Genomic DNA, 24299 nt, shown 5'->3' with positions numbered 1-24299 from the left:
AAGTTGTGGGAGCTTTATCACTTGAGACTTTCAAGAAGAGATTGGACTGCCATTTGTCAGAAATGGTGTAGGGTCTCCGTCTTGGGCGGGGTGTTGGACTAGATAACCTACAAGGTCCCTTCCAACTCTGTTAATCTGTTAAATCTGTTATTGGGCAACACAGTATCAACAGTAGAGACCTTCAAATTTCTAAGTTCTATCATATCTCAAGACCTAAAATGGACACCTACCTAACATTAAAAAATGTCATCAAAAAAGAACAACAAAGAATGTTCTTTCTATGCCAACTCAGAAAGCTCAAACTGCCCAAGGAGCTGCTGATACAGTTCTACAGAGGAATTATTGAGCCTGTCATCTGCACCTCTGGTTTGGTTCTGCAACCCAACAAAACAGACACAGACTTCAGAGGATAATTAGGACTGCAGAAAAAATAATTACTACTAACCTGCCTTTGAGGACCTGTATACTGCATGAATCAAAAAGAGGGCTGTGAAAATATTTACAGACCCCTCACATTCTGGATATAAATTGTTTCAACTCCTACCCTCAAAATGACGCTATAGAGCACTGCACACTAGAACAACTAGCACAAGAACAGTTTTTCCCCAAATGCCATCACTCTGCTAAACAAATAATCTCCTCAACACTGTCCAACTATTTACTAAGTCTGCATTACTATTACTATTAATCTTCTCATCGTTCCTATCACCCATCCCCTCCACTTGTGACTGTATGAGTGTAACTTTGTCGGTTGTATCCTTATATTTATATTGACTGTTTCCTAATATGATTTGATTGCTTATTTCTACCCTATGATTATCATTAAGTGTTGTATCTTATGATTCTTGATGAATGTATATTTTCTTTTTATGTACACTGAGAGCATATACATTGAGACAAATTCCTTGTGCATCTAATCATACTTGGCCAATAAAGAATTCATTCATTCATTCATTCTTGAACCCAAGACCCTTCAATGCCATTGTCAACTCGTAAAGCATTCCTGGCCTGCTTTCGAATTGCCATAGGTGGGCGGGGGGGACGGGACTGAGCAGCACGGCAGCCACAACCAGAAGCACATTCCACGCATACCTTCTTCAAGGCTGTATCCTAGGCTACTGGGAGTAACTAGAGAGGCATGATTTCTACAGCCCTCGAAAGTCTCAATTGGAGAATGTGATTTATGACACACCCTGCGGGGGGAAACAGGATCATAGGTGGGCTGTAAATTACATCAGGCAGAGCTGACTTGCTGTCAGGGTTCTGATGGATGCCTAATTAATCCATGAGCCTTGAGCCAAGTTTATTTATTTATTTATTTATTTGATTTGCCAATTGTTTACAAGATAATAAGTATAAGTGTATACATAGTTGTGAATACATGAAATGGGTACATATAAGAAAAATAAAAGAATAAGAGAAACAATAGGACAGGGACGGTAGGCACGTTGGTGCGCTTTATGCACGCCCCTACAGACCTCTTAGGAAAGGGGTGAGGTCAATAGTAGACAGTCTAAGGTTAAAGTTTTTGGGGTTTGGGGAAGAAACTACAGAGTCGGGTAGAGTATTCCAGACATTGACCACTCTATTGCTGAAGTCGTATTTCCTGCAATCAAGTTTGGTGCGGTTTACTTTGAGTTTGTATCTATTGTGTGCTCTTGTGTTGTTATGGTTGAAGCTGAAGTATTCACTGACAGGTAGGACATTGCAATGTATGATTTTATATACCATGCTTAAGTCAGACCGAAGACGGCGTAATTCAAGGTTTTCTAGTTCTAGAATTTCAAGTCTGGTGGCATAAGGTATTCTACAACGAGTAGAGGAGTGGAGAACTCTTCTTGTGAAATATTTCTGGACTTTCTCAATTGTGCTAATATCAGATACGTAATGTGGGTTCCAGACTGATGAACTGTATTCGAGTATTGGTCTAGCAAATGTTTTGTATGCTCTGGTTAGTAGTGTGATATTACCAGAGAAAAAGCTACGTAGGATTAGGTTAACAACTCTAATGCCTTTTGGCTATGTAGTTGCAGTGGGCTCTAGCACTTAGATCATTAGAGGTGAGTATTCCAAGGTCCTTTACAGAGCTTGGGTCATCAACAAGTTCTTGACTATTCAGCTTGTATTTTATTTTCTGATTTTTTTGCCAATATGTAAGACAGAGCATTTATTTGTTGAGATTTGAAGTTGCCATTTGTTTGACCATTCTGATATATAGTCAAGATCTTTTTGTAGGGTAGCAGTATTGTCTGTGGTATTGAACAGCTTTACATCATCAGCGAAGAGAACGCAATTGCTCTTAATATGATCACAGAGGTCGCTTATGTAGAGTATGAAGAGAGTTGGTCCTAGAACACTGCCTTGGGGGACACCACTATTGACAGGTACTGGATTTGATAGGACGCTCCCGATTTTGACCATTTGTTGTCTGTTTGACAGGAATGCTTCTATCCAGTTATTCAGTTGTCCAGAGATACCATAGGATTTTATTTTTAGGAGTAGTTTGTCGTGTACCACTGAATCAAAGGCTTTACAGAAGTCTATGTAGATTGCGTCTATTGCTTTGCCCTGGTCGAGTTGTGTCGTCCATATGTTTTTGCAGTGTAAGAGTTGTAGATTACAGGATAGTTTTTTTCTGAAACCAAATTGTTTATTGGAGAGTAGGTTATTTGTCTCTAAGTGGAGGATGATGGATTGGTTAATAATTGATTCCATGACTTTACAGGTGACGCAGCATAAGGAGATTGGCCTGTAATTTTCAACTAGGCTTGGGTCTCCCTTTTGAAGATGGGGATGACTGTGGCTTGTGACCATAGGTTAGGCAAGGAGCTGGTCCTGAAAGATTTTTCAAAGATTATGCTTAGAGGTTTGGCTATGGCAGTGGATAGCTTTCTTAAGAAGTAGGCACATATTCCATCCGGTCCAATAGATAGAGATGGTTTTAGATTGCGTAGTGATTTTTCAACATTGTCTTCTGTGAAATCGATATGTATTAGATCATTATTGTTATCTGTGGTACGGCTAGGAAATACTGGGCATGATCCATTGCTGTTTACAAATACTGAGCCAAGAATGTGTTAAAGATGTTGGCTTTAATGGTGTCGTCAAGAAGTCTTTACCATCAGGTCCTATCAAGGGAGGGATGGACCTTGAGTCTTTTAGTTTGTTGTTTACAAAATTGTAAAAAGCACGGGTGGAATTGGTGCTTAGAAGGTTTTCCTCTTGTTTAATGTGATAATTGGTGCATTCGGTCTTTATCTGGTGGCATAAATTTTTGTATCGGTTTTTGAAATTGGCAACGTGACCAGATTTGTTTTTCCTCCAGAGTGATCTCTTTTGGATTGAAGTTTCCTTATTGATATGGGTAATCTGCTTTTTTGTTTTGTTTTGGGAGTTGTTGTTGGTACATATAGTTTGATGACTCTTTGACTTCAAGTAAAAATATGTTGTAATGGTCTTCAACAGTATTGCATCCAGTGAATAGAGATTGCCAATCCAGGGATGAGAGATCGTTGTCTATAAGATCATAGTTGCCTTTTTTGAAGTTACAATTGGGGATTACATCATTGTGGTGATTTTTGTGTGGACGTATGTTGAGACAAAAGTCAATCATATTGTGGTCACTACTGAAAAGGGTTCTTTAGTTTGTATTCCGTAAATTAAATTCAAACTATTGCAGAAGATGAGATCGAGGCAGTTGTTTAGTCTAGTGTTGTTGGTTACTAGTTGTTCCAGTCCCAGATTTGTAATAGCATTGTAGAAGGTTGTGTGTATGATTTCAGTTGTACAATCATTTAGGGTCCAGTCAATATGAGGTAGATTGAAATCACCAAGAAAGATAAAAGGGTATGGGCAGGATGCAGCCCATGTTAGTAATGTATTTAGCTTGTTTACATGTTCGATGTCATAATCAGGTGCTCTGTAACATAGTAAGAATCGAATTGTGATATTTAAGGATAGTTCACAGATGATGGTCTCAGGAAGAGCAAGCTCCTGGGTAACTTGGATATTTTTTAGATGTAAGGATTTTTTATAGAATATAGCAACACCACCTCCTCGACGATTTTCACGATCTGATCGGTAAACATGATAGTCTCTTACTGTGGTAATGGAGTCGGGAGAGATGCATTGAGCCATGTTTCACAGACAAATATAATGTCGGTTAGCCATATTTAGGAGGATGAGAAATTCAGGTATTTTATTCACGAGGCTTCTTGCATTGAGTAGTTTGCATTTAAGGCCGGCAGTAGTTGGAATTGAGGTAGTTGGGGCGTGCGTGCCTAGTCTTGGGTGATGGTGGATCGGTTGAGGTAGGGTTGTGGTTGAGGGTAGAAGCTGAGTATTGGGTTGCATGGCTTACTTTTGATACAGTCAGCATGGTAGTCAATGTACAGGTCCTTCTCTCCATTGTCTAGACGGTTTTTGAGTTCAATGCGGAGTGCACGGGAGCGGCACGTTGCTGTATGGTTAGGTCAGGCGGCAACGGAGGTTCTTATGGTTGGTGTTGGTTTTGGCGAGTGAGTTTATAGTATAAATGAATTTACGCTTGCTTGATTCATTTTTGCAAATGACCCTGCACAAGCGTGGGGCCACAGAGCCGTCTCTATTTTTGAGCTCTCGGTCGATGCGGAAATGTCAAGTATTTCATCAGCGGAGATGGTTGATGCTTGATAATCTCTGATGATGTTTCGACAGTTGTGATGTCATCATTGACATTGATGTCCTCTAGACCAAATAAGATGGCGTTTGGACGTTTCCGCTCACGCTCAACGGCTTCTCTGATGAGGATTGGGATATCAATATTTGTCTGGGTTGTGTTTATTTGTGGATTGGGTTTTGGATCGGATTGTGGTTGTTGGGTAGAGATGTGGTTTGTAGCTATTGGATGTTCAGGTTTTTGCGTTGTGTCTTTTTTTTCAAGGTTGGATATTCTTTCTTTTATGGCATCCAGGGATGCTACTATGGTGTTAAGGGATGTTTCAATGGTTTCGATGGTAGGGGATGTTTCAATGGTTTCGATGGTATCAACTCTTTCAGACAGATCCAGTTTGGGTCTGCATGATTTGCAGAAATATGGAAACTCATTGGATGATTCTAGGTATTGAATCATTTGCTCAGGTAATCCCAAGCAGTCATGATGAGCGTATTTTTTACACAGAGAACATTTGATGGAGTTTTCATTATCCTTTAGATTTTTGTAGCATTTAAGGCATGTGCAGGAGTCTTGTGGTTCATTGGTGGGGATTATCTTCTCTTAGGTTGTGGTTTGGCGTAGGATTTTCTTTTTGGCATGGTAGGTTTGTTAAAATAGTACGTTGATTGAATTAATTAAAGGAACAATTTTGGGTAATCTATATAGGCAATATTACATCAAACAATCAATTGCAGTAATCTCTCAAGTCAGATAATATTCCTGAGCAACAATCAGCCTGATCAAGTCAGATAATATTCCTGAGCAACAGTCAGCCTGATCAATTAATTACTCTAATCACTAATCAATTAATTACACTAATCATTAATCACACTGTTCATTTAAATTCACTAAATCATTGATTTTACTATTCAATTAAATTACATGAATTTTGATCTTTTAAACTAGTCAGTAATCACACTATTTGCACTAAACACTCTAATCACACTAATCAATTAAAACAATAAATCAATTAAACCATTAATAAAATATTTTATAGAAATTGATTATCTAATCGTTGATATAGGTGCTGAGGTAGAAAAGTTGAAAGTTTTGAGGTAGTGAATTAATCAGTGTTTGATTAAAGTAATGAGGTAGTATTAAGAGTCTGCAAGGAACGGGTTAATTGTTTTACTAGCAGCTGTAGTTGACTGAATGAGAGGAATTTATTGCTCTTTGAATAGCAGATCGCTATTACTCTGTAAACAGGAAGTTGTAACACAATGTTCAAAGGGTTTTTATCCGAGTGAAGGAAAGGGCTTCACTTCTAAGAACAGAGGAAACCAACTAATCTTCTCCTTTTTTGCAAGCAGACTTTGATTCAGCAGAGACAAATTGAACAGCTCACAGGAAACTATTTGTTTTTGTTTTCCTTGATGAATGAGATTTCTGGGCCCCTCCTAGTTAACTGAATACACTTTCAAAGTTTGTTGCTTTTAAGAGAAAGAGGCACGTCTTGCACTGGTAATTCTAACAGTTTATATTTTTACTGTGTAGACTCAGATTTGTATTGAGCATTCACTCCTGGCTTCGATATACCTCTGCTTCTATTACTCCTGGCCTCAATATACTTCTGCTTCTATCACAGGGAATAAAATTGCTTCCAATCTTCTCAGGAGTTCAGTTATCACAATACTTCCCTACTTATTGGAAGTCCAAAGTTACTGTCCTTCCAAAAGATGGAGTCCGGATTAGCAATTTGGCGAAGAGAAAAGAGGGAAGAGGGGGGGAGGGAGGAGGCAGTCTGCTTCACACCCTGGCTGCAAGCTTCTGGAGACAGACTCCCAGCTCCCAGTGCTCACCGCCTGCAAGGATGGGATGAATCTCACCGACTCCAAGGATGATCGCTCTCTGGGCTGGGTCGCTCCTGGAAAAGTCAGATTCCCACCAGCAGTCGAGGGAAAACTCTCGAAGTCGAGGGAAAAGCCACAGTTGGAGCGCTCGCTCAGCGATCCTCCCGGCCGGCGCTCCTCGGGCTTTCCTCCCTCTCTCTCCGGAGCGAAGCGGTAGCAGCGGCAGCGGCGTCTCCTCCAGTCAGATTCCATCCAGTTATTTATTAGGAGCAACATGTTGGCACATACCCAAACGAAGTCAGCTCTGCCTCGAAAGCAGGCCAAGAATGTTTCACGAGTTGACAGTCATATCTAAACAGATATTCCAATTCCTGGCTGATTGCTTCAACCCATAAATGGCCTTGTTCAATTTAAACACAGCGTTAGGCTTTTTACTTTCATACCCTGGTGCTTGAACCATGTAAATTTCTTCTTCTAATTCTGCATTGAGGAATGCTGTGGTTACATCAAAATGCCAAATTTTATGCCAACACTAGTGCCAACCGTATGCTTTTACACTTTACAGTTGGTGTGAATACCTCATAATACTGCATGTTTTTCCTTTGTGAAAAACCTTGTATCACTAATCTTGCCTTATATTGTACCTCATTGTTGGGTAGTACTTTCTTTTTGTGGCAACCCTGTGGCAAAATCATAGACGTGAACACTTTAGGTTCACCCATGGATTTTATTTCTTTGTCCATGGCTTCTTTCCACCATCATTAAGTGATTTATCATCATTATCACTAAGTGGATCATTCCAAAAATTGGCATCAATCTGTTCCAATTTTTCTCTGCAAAGCTAGCAGACCTTGAAATCACTATTCTTTTGCTCCCATTACTAAAGTGATAGCTCTTTGAGCCAGGTTCATAGCCTGTAAACCTGAGCTTTCTAGCCTTTGACCTTTTCTCCTGATTGCTTTTGGAATATGCACCCATACATTGCTTCCAAACACCCTTAAAAGCGCTAGAGATGGCTTTCTCTCATATAGCACTGCATATGGAGTATCATTTAAAAATGAACTCCATAGCTTATTGATTAAATAATTAGCAGTCAACACGGCTTCACCCCAATATGACCTGCTGAGATCAGAATCCTCCAGCAGTGAGTCCTTCATTGTTTGTAAGATTCCATTCCGCCTCTCAGCAACACCATTCTCAGCTGCTGTGTACAGATTAGTGTGTCTATGTTTTATTCCTAACTGTCCCAACCACTGTTGAAAACTTGCTGACATGAATTCTGAACCTCTGTCAATTTGCAACTGACACACCTGTTGTTTAGATCTCCTTTCTACAAAGCTTACCCATTGCTTACATTTCTGTAGCACCTCTTTAGTAAATAGCAGAACCCAAACCTGCTGTAGTCAACTACAATGACCAGTGCATACTTTGCTCCTCCCAAACTGGCTTGCATTGGCCCCACCAAATCTGCATATACCAACTCTAGAGCTCGTTGTCTGCCTTGTGCTACTTTTGCTTACTAGGAATACCTTGAACTTTAATGATTTACATACTGCACAATCCAAATATGCGTTACACCCTTTTAAGTTTAACCCTTCTCCAAACTGTTGCATCTTTTGCAAAACTCTGAAGCTGGCATGCACAAGATTTCTATGCAAGAGTTGAACACATGGATCATGTTGTGCTACATTTCCTAACGTTTGGGCACACTGAACCTTTTGTCCCTGCAACAGATAAAGATTATTCTGTTTTATGTCCTGTGCACATACACTTCCATTCCTTTTTATGAGACACTTCTCATTTACAAATGTGGTCTCAAAATCTTGTTTGTCTAGACTAGAGACACTCAGTAAATTATGCTCCGTTTCAGGCGCACATAATATGTTACTAAACTTTTCCTCCAGACATGGAATCAACACACTACCTTTTGCTGTGACTTTAGCCTTCTGGCCATTTGCTAAGGCTATTGCATCTCCTCCATCTGGATCCATTCTGAAAAACAATTTAGAATTATTAACAATTGTTTGACTTGCGCCACTGTCTATTAACCATTTGTCTCTGCTATTACAATAGCTATGAGTCTTATCATCATAGATGAAACACCGCCACTCTTTCTCTTTCTTTGTAGAATATCTTTGCTGGACTGTAATCTGGTCTCTTCTGTTACTCTGGTCTTTGCAGACATCATGTTTGTTGCCTTTCTCTCTCTGCTCTTTGGCCCCCCACATCAGGATTTTTTTCTTCTTCTAGAATGGCATTTGTTTTCTTCAGAAATTAAACAGGCTTTAAGAGCTTCCATTTGTAAATCCTGTTCTGGTTTGCATTGAAAAATGGCTGAAACATTTCAGCAAGACTATTTAACACCAACAGCACCTTCTGAGATTTAGGAATCTGCATTCCACATTGTTCCAACTCAGTAAATAAAGTCTCCATGTGCAGCAAATGCTTCTTCATAATACCTTGTGATAGCAACCAGGCTCAGTATAATTGTTTTGATAATTGCACAATATTGCATGCTGATGCACTTACATGCACACTTCTCAATTTCAGCCAAACATCATTTGAAGTTTTTAAATCAGTTACATTCAATAATTGTTCATCTTCTAAACTTAAGATAATGTAGGCCAGTGCCTTATCATGCTGCCTTCAATTTACTGCTGCTAATGGTGCCTGGGGTGGATTAATAACAATATCCAGTGGTGGGATTCAAATTTTTTACTACCAGTTCTGTAGGCATGGCTTGGTGGCCATGGCAGGGGAAGGATACTGTAAAGTCTCCAATCAGAGGTGGTATTTGCCGGTTCTCTGAACTACTCAAAATTTCTGCTACCGGTTCTCTAGAACTGACCAGAACTTACTGAATACCACCTCTGACAATATCCCAGAGCTCCTTAGCCTTTGGGAAGCATTCCATTTTGCAGCCCAAGTAATATAATTCTTCTGTCCCAATCGAGGCAGAGAGCTCTCCTTGAAATCAACAGCCAACCTGCAAGCCTTCTCAGCCTTGTTCTCTTTTCCTTATAACACAGGCTGTCCTTCAGCTTAATTACAGTTCAATTTTATTGTGTTCTTGGTGTGCTCTGGGCCCATATCCTGTTAGATTTTGCAGCAATTCAACCAGCACACGTAAATAATTCAGCAGGATTCATTTATAGAAGAAACTTCTTTATGTACAATAATAGAAAGTATGATGCATATATACAATACCCATGCAGCAGAAGCTAGAACCAGAACTCAGAATCCAGAAGTCATAATCACAGAAGCAATGATTGCAAGGACAAACCAATTCTTATATATATATGGATCAGTCAAACTACAGTAAGTCAAGCCCAGGCTCTGATCTATCTGACATGGCTCAAACAGATCCTGTTTTTAGTTACTAAACAGTTCCCATTGGCTGACTTGTTTTTATGGCTATCCCATCTCATAATTTGTTACACACTGACACTCCTCCAGAGGAACGAAGAGGGGAATCTTCAACCATGTGCCTATATTTCCAGAAAACTCACCAACCCCGAACAAAGATGGGTGATATGGAAGAAGGCCTTAATGAAGTTCATTAGCACTATTAATATGGGGGCACTTCCTAGAAAGGATCCAAGTGTCATTTGAAATAAGGACTGATCATAAAAAACTGAAAGCTGTTAGGACCCCTCGGAAACTCCCAAACAAGTTAGATGGGGCCTGTACTTTAACCAGTTTGATTTCACACTAAAATGCATCTCTGGAGGGAAGAATTTCCTAGTAGATGCCTTGCCTCAATGCCGCAGTACAAGGTCATTCCCTACCCTCAGAAGGCAGTACAGGTCACCATGAGGCAACACTCAGAGACAATCAAGTGAGCTGGGGGAGGGGGGAAAGAGTTAAACCAGAACCTCAGAGCTGACCTGCAAACTGACAACAAACAAGTCCTAACTTCCTGGGACTGGTTCACATGGAAAGGTCCCAAATTATAGATCCCCAGCATCCCCCAATTTCTGCAAAGGAGCCATGACATAAAGCAAGCCGGTCATTTTGGATTTCTAAAGACATGACATGTTGTACTAAGATAAGTTTGGTAGCCAGCAATGAAAAAGGACACTGAAAGCTATGTAAAGAACTGCATGATATGTGCAGTGATGAAAAAAAGGCCTGGAAAGCCCCTGGGGCTGTTACAATAGCCAAGCTGTCATGACCCTGGGAGGAAATTGAGATGGACTTTATCATGGAATTCCCAGAAGAAACACTGTACTTTGGATAGTGATTGGTCTTTTTTCCAAACAGGCTCACTTCATTGCCTGTTCCAGCCCCCCTTCATCCCAGAAACTGGCGAAGCTATTCCTGAAGCACATTTACTGACTGTATGGACTCCTCAAAAAAATCATATTATTATTTCCTTTATTGTCAGAGTACAACATGTGTACAATGAGATTGGCTCAGCCTCCCTTCGTGCACCCACTCATCCCAGTGAGGACAGAAGTTCCTAACCCAGTCCCAATCTTATTACATTATGTTGCATATCTAATTGCGGGGCCAAATTCTGCAGGGAGTTTGTAACGATAATTGGGTTTTCCCAGAGGCTTAGTTTGGTTTTTCGCCTGAGTAACAATGGGATGGCGGAACCAGCTAATGCAATGATAGAGCAGTACTATGTGCTATGTCAATTACCAACAAACCAACTGAGCTGACCTATTGCCTTTCACTAAGGTGGCATACAACAATGCTGTCATAGCAGCACAGGCTTTACATCTTTCAAGGTGGCCACAGGGGTGGAGTTTGTCCCCATGCCTGAGTACCCTCAGGAGCCTCCTTCTTCAGTAAGCCTGATTGAATGGGTAGACTCCCTACAGGATGCTTGGGGAGATGTAAAACAGGCACTAACAAAAGCCACAGAGATGCAAACGGAGAAGACAGACAAAAAGTGATTCCCCAGAGACCTCTCTCTACCTCTCTACCAAATAACTAAAACTGAAATTATCCTGTAAGATGCTGGGTCTTACGTTTATAGGACTTTTCCCATCACAAAGACCATTAACCCAGTCATGATGGAGCTGAAACTCCCACACCTGTTAGGGAAAGTACATCCAGTCTTCCACAGCAGTTAGTTGAAGCCAGTAATAGGTTCAGAGCTAAGATCAGTAGCTCAGGTAGCCCCAGATCCCATTGTAGTGCAAGGAGAAGCCCATTATGAAGTAAAAAGAATCCTAGATTCTAGGTGTATAAGGGGAGGCTATAGTACAATGGAAGAGTTACCTCCTCACGGAAGTTACTTGGGTGAAGAGTCAGAACACAAGAGCCAATAGATTGATCAGAAAATTCCATGAGAAAAATCCCTAAAAGCCAAAAGACAGCCAGTGATGGTAGGGATGGCTAGTGAAAATTTAATCTGTCTGTACTTGGTGTTTTCCAGATACTTCTCACTCACCAGGGGAGAGCTGACTGTCAACTTCGAACCAAAGCTGGCAGCAGCCATTTTTCTGTTGCTCAGTTGCCACACTGAGGGGGAAGGAGGTTGGAATATCTTACTAGACACAACAGAGAGCTTTCTCATGAGAACCAAGGTCATTTCTACTGGCAATGGATAAGGCCGGGGAAGGAGTGCCTGGAGAGCCTGCCAATTAACCCAACATGATTGGCCAACATGACCTGTGACACTTGGGGGGATGATTGTTTCCTATTTTTAATTATACTGAAACCACAGGAAAGATTTATAGTTGGTTTTCCTTTGAAGCTCTGCCAATAATGTATTCAATAAAGAAGAGCTTTGAGGAGGATCCTAGTTTCAGAGTTCTGATTTGCTTGGGTTCATATAGTCAGAACCTTGATATGGTGTTTGTTTATTTCAAAACTAGACAACGAATCCCACAGCACTATCTTTGAATTCTTCTCATTGGACAGTCTGAATTGTAATTTATTTAATAATCTGGCTATATATGGAAGACCATATGCCATAGTATATCATCCTCTACTTCCTCTTCCCCGCTAAGAAATAGAAGCAGAGGTTAGTTCAAGTCAAACAAACTGTCAAAGAAAAATATGCAGTGGGTGATTATGTAAAAGACGATCAAGAACTAAAACTGATGCAAGTTAAAAATGGGAACTTACTAAATACACAGGAAACAAAACATGAATATTGGAATAATGTAATGAAAATATGAACACAAGGTTGGCAAGGAAAAGCATTAGATTATATAGTCAATTTCTAAAAAGACGGAGGGGAAAGTGGGTAAAGAAAACCTGGCAATGCCCCTGAAACATTAAAGAAACTAAAGGCTTGGTTCAATTGAAGCAATGCAAACAAGGTCAGAATTGAAAAATCAAATGATTCAAAGTGCAGGTTGTGGAAAAAAGCAGAAGGAACAGTAGAAAACATACTTGGGCAAGAAGATAGCACAAATTAATTATAAACAAAATAACACAGTGCCAATATGATTCAAAATTGGTGGGAACATACTGTTGAAAAAGAAAATGAGCAGGTTAAAATATTGTATTTCCAGATACAAACTGATAAAGTCTTGGCTCATAACATGGCAGATTTAAGTGTGCTTGAAAAGAAGACATGGGTGGATAATTGATGTGGCAATACCAATGGAGAGTAGAATATAAGATTTGGAGATCATGAAATATCAAGATCTGAAAATCAGCGTTGAAAATTATGGCATAAACATAGTGGTCCAGGTGATTACAGTGCACTGGGTATTATATCAAAAAACTTTGGAAAGCATTTATAGAATCTGTGCACTGACAACCTATTTATCTGTTAAATACAAAAGTCACACTGCTCATTTCAGAACATACACTATGTTAATACATTACAACATCCTAGGGTTCTTGGGAAGAAAACTCAGTCCTTCGGAAGAGCTAAAGAATGGTAGTGTGGTTTCATATTGTGTATATAACTGGCATCAGAAAGTTTAAACCCAATACAGTAATATTATTATACATAAGAATCAAGCTGCTCAATACCTGGCTATGACTTACTAAAAAAGTAATAAATATGGGAGAAAAATCTAATAAATTATTCCCAGATTTAGGCAATTGTGTACTGGGCTCTTAATGCATGGCTTTTTGTTCATTTGTCTTCCTTCAAAATTGCTCATGTTTCCTACTTTTGTTTTTTTTCTTAGTTTTTAATTGTAAGCTGCACAGAATCCTTGGTAGTCAGTAGCCTGACTGTATTAGCAAATGTAAAAAATACATTTTCTTTCATTTGAAAACCATTTTTTATTTTAGTGTTATTGGTTAAGCAGGGACAGAAAAGCATTCTAAATAATCTTCTTTGGTTAGAAATCGTCCTTGAGATAACATGGTCGTGACCCGCAATTCTTTCTGCTGAGCCTAGTTTAATATGGAGACACATCTAGAAATAATAGACGTTAAGTCAGTGTGAGAATAACGAAGCAAGGAACCGACAAACAGTCCAAATGAATGGTGAAACTTTCAAAGGAAAAGCCGTATTAATAAGATTCAGTTCAGTCATTCTTTTTAAAGGTCCGTCAGGCATTTTGCTGCCAGAATTAGTAAAACAGCATTTTTTGAATTAAGAAGAGTAGACTCCCAGAATCCCGCTGCCACTCACGCTTAACATCTTGTAGCCGCCAAGTTTGAGAAATGCTATTGGTAAGCAACTAGCTCCTCCTCATTGACCTCATTTCCCCACCCTATGGCTGAATTCAGAAAAGAACGGGAATTACCGTTGAATTATGTTCTCGCGCGGAAACGAAAGCAACAACGTCACTTCCTTTCCGGAAAAAGACTTTGTGATTGGTGGACAGGCAGGGTATATATATTCGTGATCAGTCATCGCGGCCCTCTTTCTCTTCGACCTCAGAGAAGTCTTTATACGGCGTTGTCATCTCGTGAGTCGTGTAATGCGTGTTGAGTGGCATTGTGCTCACTTGGGCAACGCAAAGTGGCTGGGTGGGGGGAAGCGGCGGCATTGGAAAGAGGCAGCTGTCTCTGCTTAGGGTTGCCGAAGTGTTTGGGATGCTGCCCATGTTTCAGGCCTCCCGCCTTGTTTCGTTTTGCAAAACGCACTCGGCCATCCTGGCGCTAACGACGCTTTTGAAACTTTCCAAGCCGAGCGCTGTCACATATTTATTCGAGTTCGAAATTGAAACTAAGGCACTGGAAATTAGTAGGATGCGAGGCCATGTTATTCTGTTTAGGTTTTTGATGTACATACAAATGCAAAACATACTGGTTGGTCTTTGCTTCGTTGGTTCCATATGTAGCCCAGACAGACTTCAACATAACAGCTCAATATTGACCATGAAAATACCTTCATTTTGCTTTTTTTCAGCTATTAAAAGTTATCCCAAATAATATAAGGGAGAGAATAATGCGTGGATTATTCCAGTGTGTGTCTCCTTTGGATCGTTTTCAGAAAAGTTTCCTTTTTCTTAAAAAGATGTCAGTCTTAAGTACTGATGTTCATATTTTCACCTTAGCAGAATCAGATTGACTTAGAACTAGAAAGAATATTAAAATAGTACAGGGATAACTTTTCAGTCCCCTGTAAAATGCCGAAGATGTACATGCTAAATTAAGTAATAGCTGCTGTGCTCATATTTGTGCTATGACCAAAGCATTTCTTCCAAATTTTGAAGAATTCAAATATACTTCCTTGGGTAGCTTTCTCATTAAAACTACTCAGGGTCTGAGTAAGTTGATATTTTTTTTAAATGTCATTTGATTGCTACAGTAATTTTTTTTTAAAGATTACAACTTGCTGAATATTGGAACATTTTTCTTAAACCAAGTTTAAAACATTAGAACAATTGAAGTTTATTGATTCTCACTTTATAAACTGATTTATAGTTACAGTTTCCTCTGTAATGGCAGTGATAGATTGTTATTACTTCCATTTTATAGTTGGGCAGTACTGATTAAAACATTAAAATAACCATGCTAATTTTTGTTCTAGGTTTCCTGTCGTTGCTTTAAAAAGGAAACTTTCACAATGTCCGGAGGCCTTGATGTTCTACAGATGAAGGAGGAAGATGTCCTCAAATTCCTTGCTGCAGGAACCCATTTGGGAGGCACCAATCTAGATTTTCAGATGGAACAGTATATATATAAAAGAAAAAGTGATGGTAAAAATTGGGATTTTTTTTTTGAATTGTCACTTTGTTAGTGATGTCAGAATCATCATTATGCACAATAGTGGGGTTTGCTGTGAGAATTTATAAATTCCAAGTTCTCAATACAGTATATTTCTCCTACCTGAATTTTGTTCGTACTAAAGGCAAAACATTTGTAATTTCAGGTGGGCCTTGTTCATGCTTAATTTGGACTAGTTTCTCTCAATTCCATGAAACTAATTTTCATAGAACAAGTCATGAACTGAAACATCTTTTTTCTTCCCAGTTCATGAGCCTTTTTAAAAATTCAGTTGGCACAAGAATCAATTTCCCCTTATATAATACTAATATTTTCATGGAGCTCTTATTACTGAAATCAAGTGAAACCTTGGAGTAAGCAGGGTTGGTATGTATTTTAACTGCACACTATTAAAACTTGGAGTTGAGGCCAGTTTCTGGCCAATTAACTCTTGAGTGTCGGAAGTGTGCTAGAATAAATTCTGGCAGGATTTTCGCTAACACCAGTAGAGTGTTTCTTTGTGACTGGGGTTTGATAGTAGTTGCTGCCACATTCCAGATTTTTAAAGACAATGGTAAACAAGGTGGCTGGATTTTATGCATTTTGTTAAGCATTCCCATATTTGATTGAAAATCTTACATCTTTTTATTGAGGTATTTATATCATCAATCTGAAGAGAACCTGGGAAAAACTGCTCTTAGCAGCTCGTGCCATTGTAGCTATTGAGAACCCAGCAGATGTCAGTGTTATTTCCTCCAGGAATACTGGGCAGGTATGGATACACTTGGCTAGAAGACGAAAATTATATGTCCTATAAGAAACCATCTAATAAAAAGTCATATGAATTAAATGTTCTTGTAAGTCAAACTTTTGACAAAAGTCAAATATATTTATGTCTTGTGTTTCAAAATGACTCTCCAATTCAGTCCTGCTTATATTTGCAAAATTAAGAATTTCTTTATTGATTTTGGGGAATGTTCACTAGAAACATAATCCATTTTATCATTTCTTTTATTACCCCATGTAGCGTGCTGTTTTGAAATTTGCTGCAGCTACTGGTGCAACTCCAATTGCTGGCCGGTTCACTCCTGGCACATTTACCAATCAGATCCAGGCTGCTTTTCGTGAACCCCGCCTTTTGGTGGTCACTGATCCAAGAGCTGATCATCAGCCACTGACTGAAGCATCTTATGTAAACATTCCCACCATTGCCTTGTGCAATACAGATTCTCCCCTACGTTATGTGGATATTGCTATTCCCTGCAACAATAAGGTACTGTGACATCTAGTACATTTAGGGTTTTGTCAAAAAGCATATCTAGCTGTGGTTGTGCAAAACATTTTAAAGTAGGTCTGATATATATTTTTTTTCTTCAGGATTTAAACATTTTGGGAAGGAAGGAAATATATGCACGCTTGTTAGAACTCAGAGCTGAGGATGGTTTCTATCCAAAGAACTTATGAGTGTAGGAAGTGTGCTACATTATCTTCTGCAAGTATTTTCGCTAACACCATAAGAACTTGGGTTCAATGAATGGGGTTTGATAGTGATTCTTGCTACATATTTATAAGAATAGTCAATTGTTAGCTGAAGACAATTAAGCTATATTTTGTTTTCTTCCTGAATTGTTTAACAGTGTGATCCTTTTATTTAAACTTAGTTAAATAGTTAATGAATTTAAATGAGTGTGTTGAAAATCTAATTAATCAATATTTAACAAATGTTTAGGGGGCTCACTCAGTTGGTCTGATGTGGTGGATGTTGGCTCGGGAAGTCCTACGAATGCGTGGCACTATTTCCCGTGAGCATCCATGGGAAGTTATGCCTGATCTCTATTTCTACCGAGATCCTGAAGAGGTAAAAATGTAACATATTTGATTAGATTTATAATTAATTACTTATTGAAATAAATGGTTTTGCATTGGTCATATGATCTTATGTTTTCTATAATGTGTGGTCTGGTAACACAACCTGAAAAAGGAAGTATTAAAATAAATGCATCAAGGAAATACTTCGCTTAAATACAGAAATCCACAGCACACAGTACAAGTTTGTACTAAATCACTCATTTTCAAACTTGACTCAGAAAGGTTTTGATGCTAACCAGAAAACTTTAATTTATAATTGTAACTTGATTTGCCTCCTGTTCAGATTGAAAAAGAAGAACAGGCTGCAGCTGATAAGGCAGTTACCAAGGAGGAGTTCCAGGGTGAATGGACAGCCCCTGCCCCTGAATTCACTGCACCTCCACAACCTGAAGTGTCTGACTGGTCTGAAGGGGTACAAGTGCCTTCTGTCCCAATACAGCCTTACCCCACTGGTAAGTAGAATGTAATTGAAAAGAATGTTAAGTGGCAATGTATCATACACAGTAATTTAAGTTATGATAAGGTTTTTTTCACAATTGATCAACCAATTCCATTTTGAGGAGGTGGTAGATTCAAGAAATGCAAAGTTTGAGAAATAAGTGGGTAAGGAGCCAGTATCTAAAACGTACACACATAGCTCAGACATCCATTCTCATTCCCCATTAATCTATTCAGGTACCTTTCTTTATTCTCCCTTTCCAGTTGCCTCTAGATAGCTTTTTAAATGCTTCCAGTTATATTGTACTGGAAATTTTAATTTCAAATTGCTACTCGGTGTAGCACAGGTTTTACTGTTTCAGAAGTAATACTTTAATCTAAAATGTGCAACAAGGCAATTTGCCTCTACATTTTTTGGGGTGGGAGGAGGAGACACTTATTTGCTGAAAGAGGAGTTAAAAAGGGGAAGCTGAATTAGATTGCCTTATCCATTGAAGTTAACTACTAGAAATATTTTACATTAACTGATAACAGGAGCACACTGTTCCAAGGATTTGTGGAATATCCTCTTTCCCTGAAGACCATACCAAACATCTATACTATGCTGTTTGGAACAGGAAGCAGTTTGGCACTTACTTGAATTAAATTCTTCCAATTCATGGGGTTTATGTCTGTAAATTAAAGTCATCCCTTAGAACAGCTTGATTCACATGAAAGTGGGCCATTTGAAATTCTCCAGAATTCTCTGTTCCTGCATTGTTTTGTACTTAATTGAAATGGTTTTGATTCTGTTCATCTTTGTGCAAATATTTATAATTTCCAAGATTTGTATTTTGGAATTCAATTGCTAATCACATCAAAATGTGGTAATGAAGATTGAGGAAGTTGCTTATAGTTTTCAAAGCCTGTGTGATTTTATGTCTTTTTCAGAGGATTGGAGTTCACAGACTGCCACTGAAGACTGGTCTGCAGCTCCCACTGCTCAGGCTACTGAGTGGGTTGGTACTGCCACTGAATGGTCCTGATTAAGCAATAGCAATTCAAGAATTACAGTTGAAGAATAAAATATCTTCCTTGATAACTAAGATTTGTTTGTTGTTTTCTTACATTTTTGTTGATATGGGAAGTTATGCGGGATCAGCCCTTGTTAGTACATGGAAGGTTGAGGTAGAAATGTTCACCTGGGAAAGTTAGAGCCAAGAAGCTGACAGCTAGTGCTGTAATTCCAGAAGTAGCATCACTGCTTGAACCACTAAGATTTGCCAAGCTACATTCATCCCAAAAGCAAATAGCATGTCAAGTTGCATGGCTTAAAGAAAGGAACATTTTTATTCCCTAAATTCTACCCCAATAGTTTTTGATACGTTTTCTATGCTGAGAAAAAGGGAGTGCTTTTTTCTTCTTTGGTACAGAAGACACAGGTGGGATTTGTGAATGGGACAAGCCTTAATATGGGGTCTCTGTAAAGACTTGCTGGCTGAACATCTCAAATTCTGCTACATTACACAAGTTTGAAATTCACACTTTACAAGGTTACTAAATAAGTCAAGCTAGTTAAAGATGATTTGTCATTAAAGTCTCTTATAGAATAATTCCAAAGGTGGGCTGTATTTGTAAAAAGTTTTGAATCACATGTTAAAGAGTTAGCTTTATCTGACATTCAAGGAATAACATTCTGTCAGAATTAAACTAGCTGGGAAACAACACTTTAAAAAAGCAATATTCTAAAATAGTTTGGGAACAAGGAAAACATTTTGCCCTGCTACCTTTGTTATGTTTTAGATAGAATAAAGCATTTAGTAGTTGACTTTAGAATATTATGTTCTGGTTAATCTAGGATTTCTGTAAACTTGTGATAGCTATTTGGCTAAAAAGATGTACAGAATGTTTCATGTGCAGAATTCATTTAATATCAGAACAAAACTTGTTTGTTAAGGTCTCCAAATCTTAAGCTGTTTCAGATGTCCTAATTCTAAGTACACAGTTGTAGAAAACAACATGAATGTTCTGAACTCAAAACAAAGCACATTCCAACAGTTTTATCACTTAGAAAAAATACTGCAGCAAAGCTTTCATTATTGAATGATTTTATTTTTGAACTTAATACCACTTGCATGCCTCCTTTCTAAAAATCACAACACATTTTTTTTTTGCTTTACTAGAATGTTTAGTAAGCCTTAATGGGATGTTAATTAACTTGCATTCAAGAGAGATGAACACAGGCACTCCTTTTTGAATAAAAGCTACTTACGGAAGAAAAACAATACAAGTTCTCTGATATTTTATTTTCTAAACTAATAACAGCTGCTATGAGATCGATAATATAACTTCAAATGTAAGGATAGCTAGCAATAGTCTTAGAAATAGTTGTAATGCTTCATAACCTAAATCTGACATGACCAAACTGGGCTACATGCAGCCCTGAAAAGCTAGTAATGCAGCCCCACAAGATAATACAAAATACAAAAAAGTTTCCTTTTTATATTTTGTATTATCTTGTGGGGCTGCATTACTAGCTTTCTATATACATACAACTAACTATATTATATAAATAGGCCACATGAGGGACTGGGGCTGTTTCAACTCAAGAGCTCCAGACAAGGGGTAAAACTGCGCAGGTACAAAAAATGCACTTTTTCTCCTTGCTCTTCAGTTACTGCCAGCTGAGTGGAGGAGCACAGTGACTTTTGAGCCAGTTGGACTTGCTGCTTTTTCTGCCCCCTGAGGCACACTTACTTAAATTTGATTTCTTGTTTTCAGTTGACCTCATGATGGATGTGGCCCAAGGACCATAACATGCCCAAGTCTGCTCTAAACTATTATGATTTTACTATGTATTGTTCCCCAGTTCCCTGGGGATGTACTGGAAACGAGTCATAGATGCTATATAATATAGAGAAAACAATCCTTTACAAAAGCAAGGAAAATTGTAAGTGAATTGAAAGAAGTGCTACTATTGCACATGTGAAAAAAGCTGTATTGTTTCCAATTATGATTAGAAATTGAAATTAATATATTTGATATTACAAAATTTTATTTAAAACAACAATGTATATAATGTATTTTCCATGTTAACAAAATTTATAAACATGTAAGCTAGTTATGGAAAGCTTTTCTATGGAATAGAAGTAAAAGGGAGCTTTCAAACATTGCTGGCTACTTGGTTACCAGAAATGGAGTAAAGTTCTACCAGCCAGATCCCATTAGGAAAGGAGAAAGACACCATATATCTCCTTATTGCCATGCTAGGATGGCAATACACCTTTGTCAAAACTTTGTTTATCTTATTTACTTTTAAAACAGTTTTATAGTTATGATTGTAGATTCTAGATACATGGAGTCCTGTCAACACTGCTAGGTCTGGACTTTTCTCCTTCCAGGCTGCCATTTCTAGCTATTGTGTTACAGCTTAGGTAAACTCTATTTGTGTGCCAGATAGCAATAAATGAAGGTGTATATAAGGAGAAACCAGTGAACTTTGAAATTTGGCAAAAACATTACATCCCCAAATAGGAACTTTTATTTACTCTTCCAAGATAGTTGAAGCTCTTAAATTTCTAAACTGGGACAATTTTGTAAAATAACCACCGATTATGCTCATGATGTAGTAGATATCATTACTACTTCTGTGCCATTGTTACTAGGTTCCCCTCCTCCAATTCCTGGATAAGGCTGCCTTGGATAAGATCTTGGTTTTAGTTGACTAGAGACACCTCTTCTTGGAGTAAGTGGCTGGGTCACTATCACAGAAGATGAGGATGACAACAGTACTCTTTTCGTAGGATTTGAATTTGTCTCTTTCTCTGGAGAATGGTTTTTATAGCTTGGTGACATAGGCTTATCTTGGTTTAAAAGAAAAAGCATTATTGCACTAAAATTGTTGGTATTATAGTTAATAAAGCTGAGATAAAAAGTGACCACTAGGTAGCAGTCAAGAATTATCATTTTCTATATATGGTGTCTGATACTTTGTGAATGTTTGTAAATCAAATGTACCCTAAGGCAAGACCAAATTAACGATTATTAACTTTAGTAAGGCACATGGCTTAGTAGCTAATAGTTTTAAAGATTTCTGTTAGCTAACTGATAAGATTGAGCATCTAGAACATAAATACATCTGATTTTTTTTTATTTTTTATCAAGCAACAATTAAGTATATACAGTACTATTCAGCCTTAAACAGAGATGTCTTTGGGTCAAAAGGAATAACAGTCATGCTTATACAAGCAGCATCTCTTTTTTATATGCACTGATATGAGAAGTGTATGGAAGAGGTGGTGCTTGCACCTTCAGAACACAAGGCTGATTTAGAGTATTTTGCTGAACCTTACAAGATAAGCTGTAAACCATGGCATAATATTAAATGTTGATTTTTGATTATTATTCTACTGGCTTAGAATAATTAATTGAAAAGTGATATGAGCATTGTGATGGCCATCTCTGTAGATGTATAAGATGACCTTGAGATTAAACAACGGCACATTTGGTCTTTAAGGAGGACAACACTCTGCAAATGGTAGAGGAATTAAAGTTGTCCTATTATGTTAACTCACTCAAAGCAATATATGTTTGAACACTGGACATTATCTTTACCTTTAGCTGCATTGGGTCCTTCCATGTTTTTTGCATATGGAATAAGCAAGTCTTCTAGTTCTTGCATTGCAGAATTGGCAAAAAGCTTATTCTCATTTTTATCATCTTCACGTTTCTGTACAAAAAAAATGCCATGAAATACCTGCTTTATTTGGAAAGAAGAACCATAATATCTAATTTAGTCAAAATTGAGATTTTAGATGGAACTTTTATGTGGATAATGTAATTTAAAATTAGAACAAAACTGACAATTGATAATTTTTTAATCCCATCTTTATTATTTTTATAAATAACTCAAACATTGAACATATCTAATATTCCTTCTTATTATTTTCTCTACAGCAACAACTCTGTGAGGCAACTTGGCTGAGAGAGAATGACTGGGCCAAAATCACCCAGCCAGCTTTCATGTCTGTGGTAAGACTCAGAGTCTCTTGGTGTCTACCCTGTTGCTTTAAGCATTAGACCAAACTGGCTGAAATGGAGCTGTATCGGAATTTATCTTTGATCTTTCATTCAATATCATATTAGTCTGAAATTATAATTTATACTATAATTTTGAAAATACACAGGCTAAAACAGGACAATCTAGTCTAACATGATATGAGGAAGTAGACAGGAGTATTTGGTAAGAATTTTCTTTATCCATTTGCTATTTGGTACATTTGACATTTAATTTCAGACGTCCTATAATACATAATCATATGAAATGTATTCTATATGTATTGTAATTTGAACATATTTATTTAATTGAGTTTTAACTTGTATTTTTCTTGTTTTGTCTATAGAAAAATTAAAATAAGAAACACAATAGTGAGCACAATAAATTGTAGAGATTTTTCCATTCATCCCCATTGTTTAATAGTCATATTACTTTCATCTGGTCAATGTTTAAATGGTAGGTTACATACTAAACTCAATTATAGAGTTTACTCTAAATGTCTTGGTCCTAAGTAGATTTATATGTTCAGAGTGATAAAAAAATAATCCATGTTTCATGTGTAAAGTAAGAGGCATATTAAAAATAAAATCCAATCTTTTATAGGTATTCATGCATGAATGCATTACATCTTTTTAAAAAATCATTTCTGGAGAAACTGCTGTGATTTTGAGAGCTCAAAAGACTTGAGCAAGGAAATACTAACCTATACATTGACTACCTCATATCAAAAGCAAGACCTTCAACTTACATCCCATTAACCATCACCCCAACATCCAACATTAGGCATGCACGCCTCTTATTTCCTCCAGACCCACTAAAATGCAAACTACTCAATGCAAGAAGCCTCGCAAACAAAATGCATGAATTCCTCATCTTATTAGGCACGACCACATTCGACATTATATTTGTCAGTGAGACATGGTTAAATGCATCTTTTCCAGACTCCATTACCACAGTCAGCAAATATCATGTATATCGATCAGATTGTGAAATCTGTAGAGGAGGTGGAGTTGCTATCTTCTACAAAAAATCCCTAAATATAAAAAAAGATTCAAATTACACAGGAACTTGCTCTCCCAGAGACCATTGTCTGTGAACTGTCCTCAAATGCCACAATCCGCTTCTTACTATGCTACAGAGCGCTGGATTATGACATAGTTCATGCAAACAAGCTAACTTCACTGTTAACATGGGGGTGCCTCTTGCTCTCACCCTCTTATTTTCCTTGGTGACTTCAATCTACCTCTTATAAATTGGAGACTAAATGAATGTACATCCAAACCCATACATGCAACCCTGTATAATGTTGTTACTACACTGGGACTGGATCAATTAGTAACTAACAACACTAGACTCAATAATTGCCTTGACCTTATCTTCTGCAACAGCTCAA

At 37.9% G+C, this 24299-nt stretch overlaps 2 protein-coding genes and 2 non-coding genes across 4 annotated transcripts in view; 3 read left to right on the top strand and 1 right to left on the bottom strand.

Moving 5' to 3' along the window:
* The first annotated feature begins 14273 nt into the window (after positions 1-14273).
* On the top strand, positions 14274-18956 carry RPSA (ribosomal protein SA). Its single transcript, XM_026678462.2, has 7 exons — positions 14274-14321; positions 15389-15557; positions 16218-16336; positions 16592-16837; positions 17294-17422; positions 17717-17885; positions 18802-18956. Exons 2-7 carry the CDS (start codon positions 15425-15427, stop codon positions 18894-18896), a joined length of 891 nt encoding a protein of 296 aa, XP_026534247.1. The 5' UTR covers positions 14274-14321; positions 15389-15424; the 3' UTR covers positions 18897-18956.
* LOC113419233 (small nucleolar RNA SNORA62/SNORA6 family) lies at positions 15964-16119 on the top strand. The gene has a single exon (XR_003371881.1). It is a non-coding gene; the product is annotated as a small nucleolar RNA SNORA62/SNORA6 family (small nucleolar RNA).
* LOC113419234 (small nucleolar RNA SNORA62/SNORA6 family) lies at positions 16972-17129 on the top strand. The gene has a single exon (XR_003371882.1). It is a non-coding gene; the product is annotated as a small nucleolar RNA SNORA62/SNORA6 family (small nucleolar RNA).
* Positions 18957-20380: 1424 nt separating the features above from the next.
* The window catches only part of TMC2 (transmembrane channel like 2), a 133235-nt gene continuing 129316 nt past the window's right edge, over positions 20381-24299 (bottom strand). Inside the window, exons 19-20 of the mRNA XM_087947321.1 lie at positions 22465-22579; positions 20381-21713 (exon numbers count right to left, since the gene is read on the bottom strand). Coding sequence (XP_087803447.1) covers positions 21469-21713; positions 22465-22579 — 360 coding nt within the window. The 3' untranslated portion in view covers positions 20381-21468. The remainder of the gene's footprint in view (positions 21714-22464; positions 22580-24299) is intronic.

This window comes from Notechis scutatus, chromosome Z (assembly GCF_049901735.1).
Source record: "Notechis scutatus isolate UNSWTSFEM ecotype Mainland chromosome Z, rNotScu1.2, whole genome shotgun sequence".
NCBI lineage: Eukaryota > Metazoa > Chordata > Lepidosauria > Squamata > Elapidae > Notechis > Notechis scutatus.
Note: the sequence above shows the minus strand (reverse complement) of the source record. Positions and strands in the feature narration are given on the sequence as shown.

Excerpts from the sequence above, each read along its gene's own strand:
- RPSA (XM_026678462.2), top strand. The coding sequence starts at position 15,425 with ATGTCCGGAGGCCTTGATGTTCTACAGATGAAGGAGGAAGATGTCCTC. Across the intron at positions 16,838-17,293 it reads CTATTCCCTGCAACAATAAG|GGGGCTCACTCAGTTGGTCT; the intron begins GTACTGTGACAT and ends ACAAATGTTTAG. Across the intron at positions 17,423-17,716 it reads TCTACCGAGATCCTGAAGAG|ATTGAAAAAGAAGAACAGGC; the intron begins GTAAAAATGTAA and ends CCTCCTGTTCAG.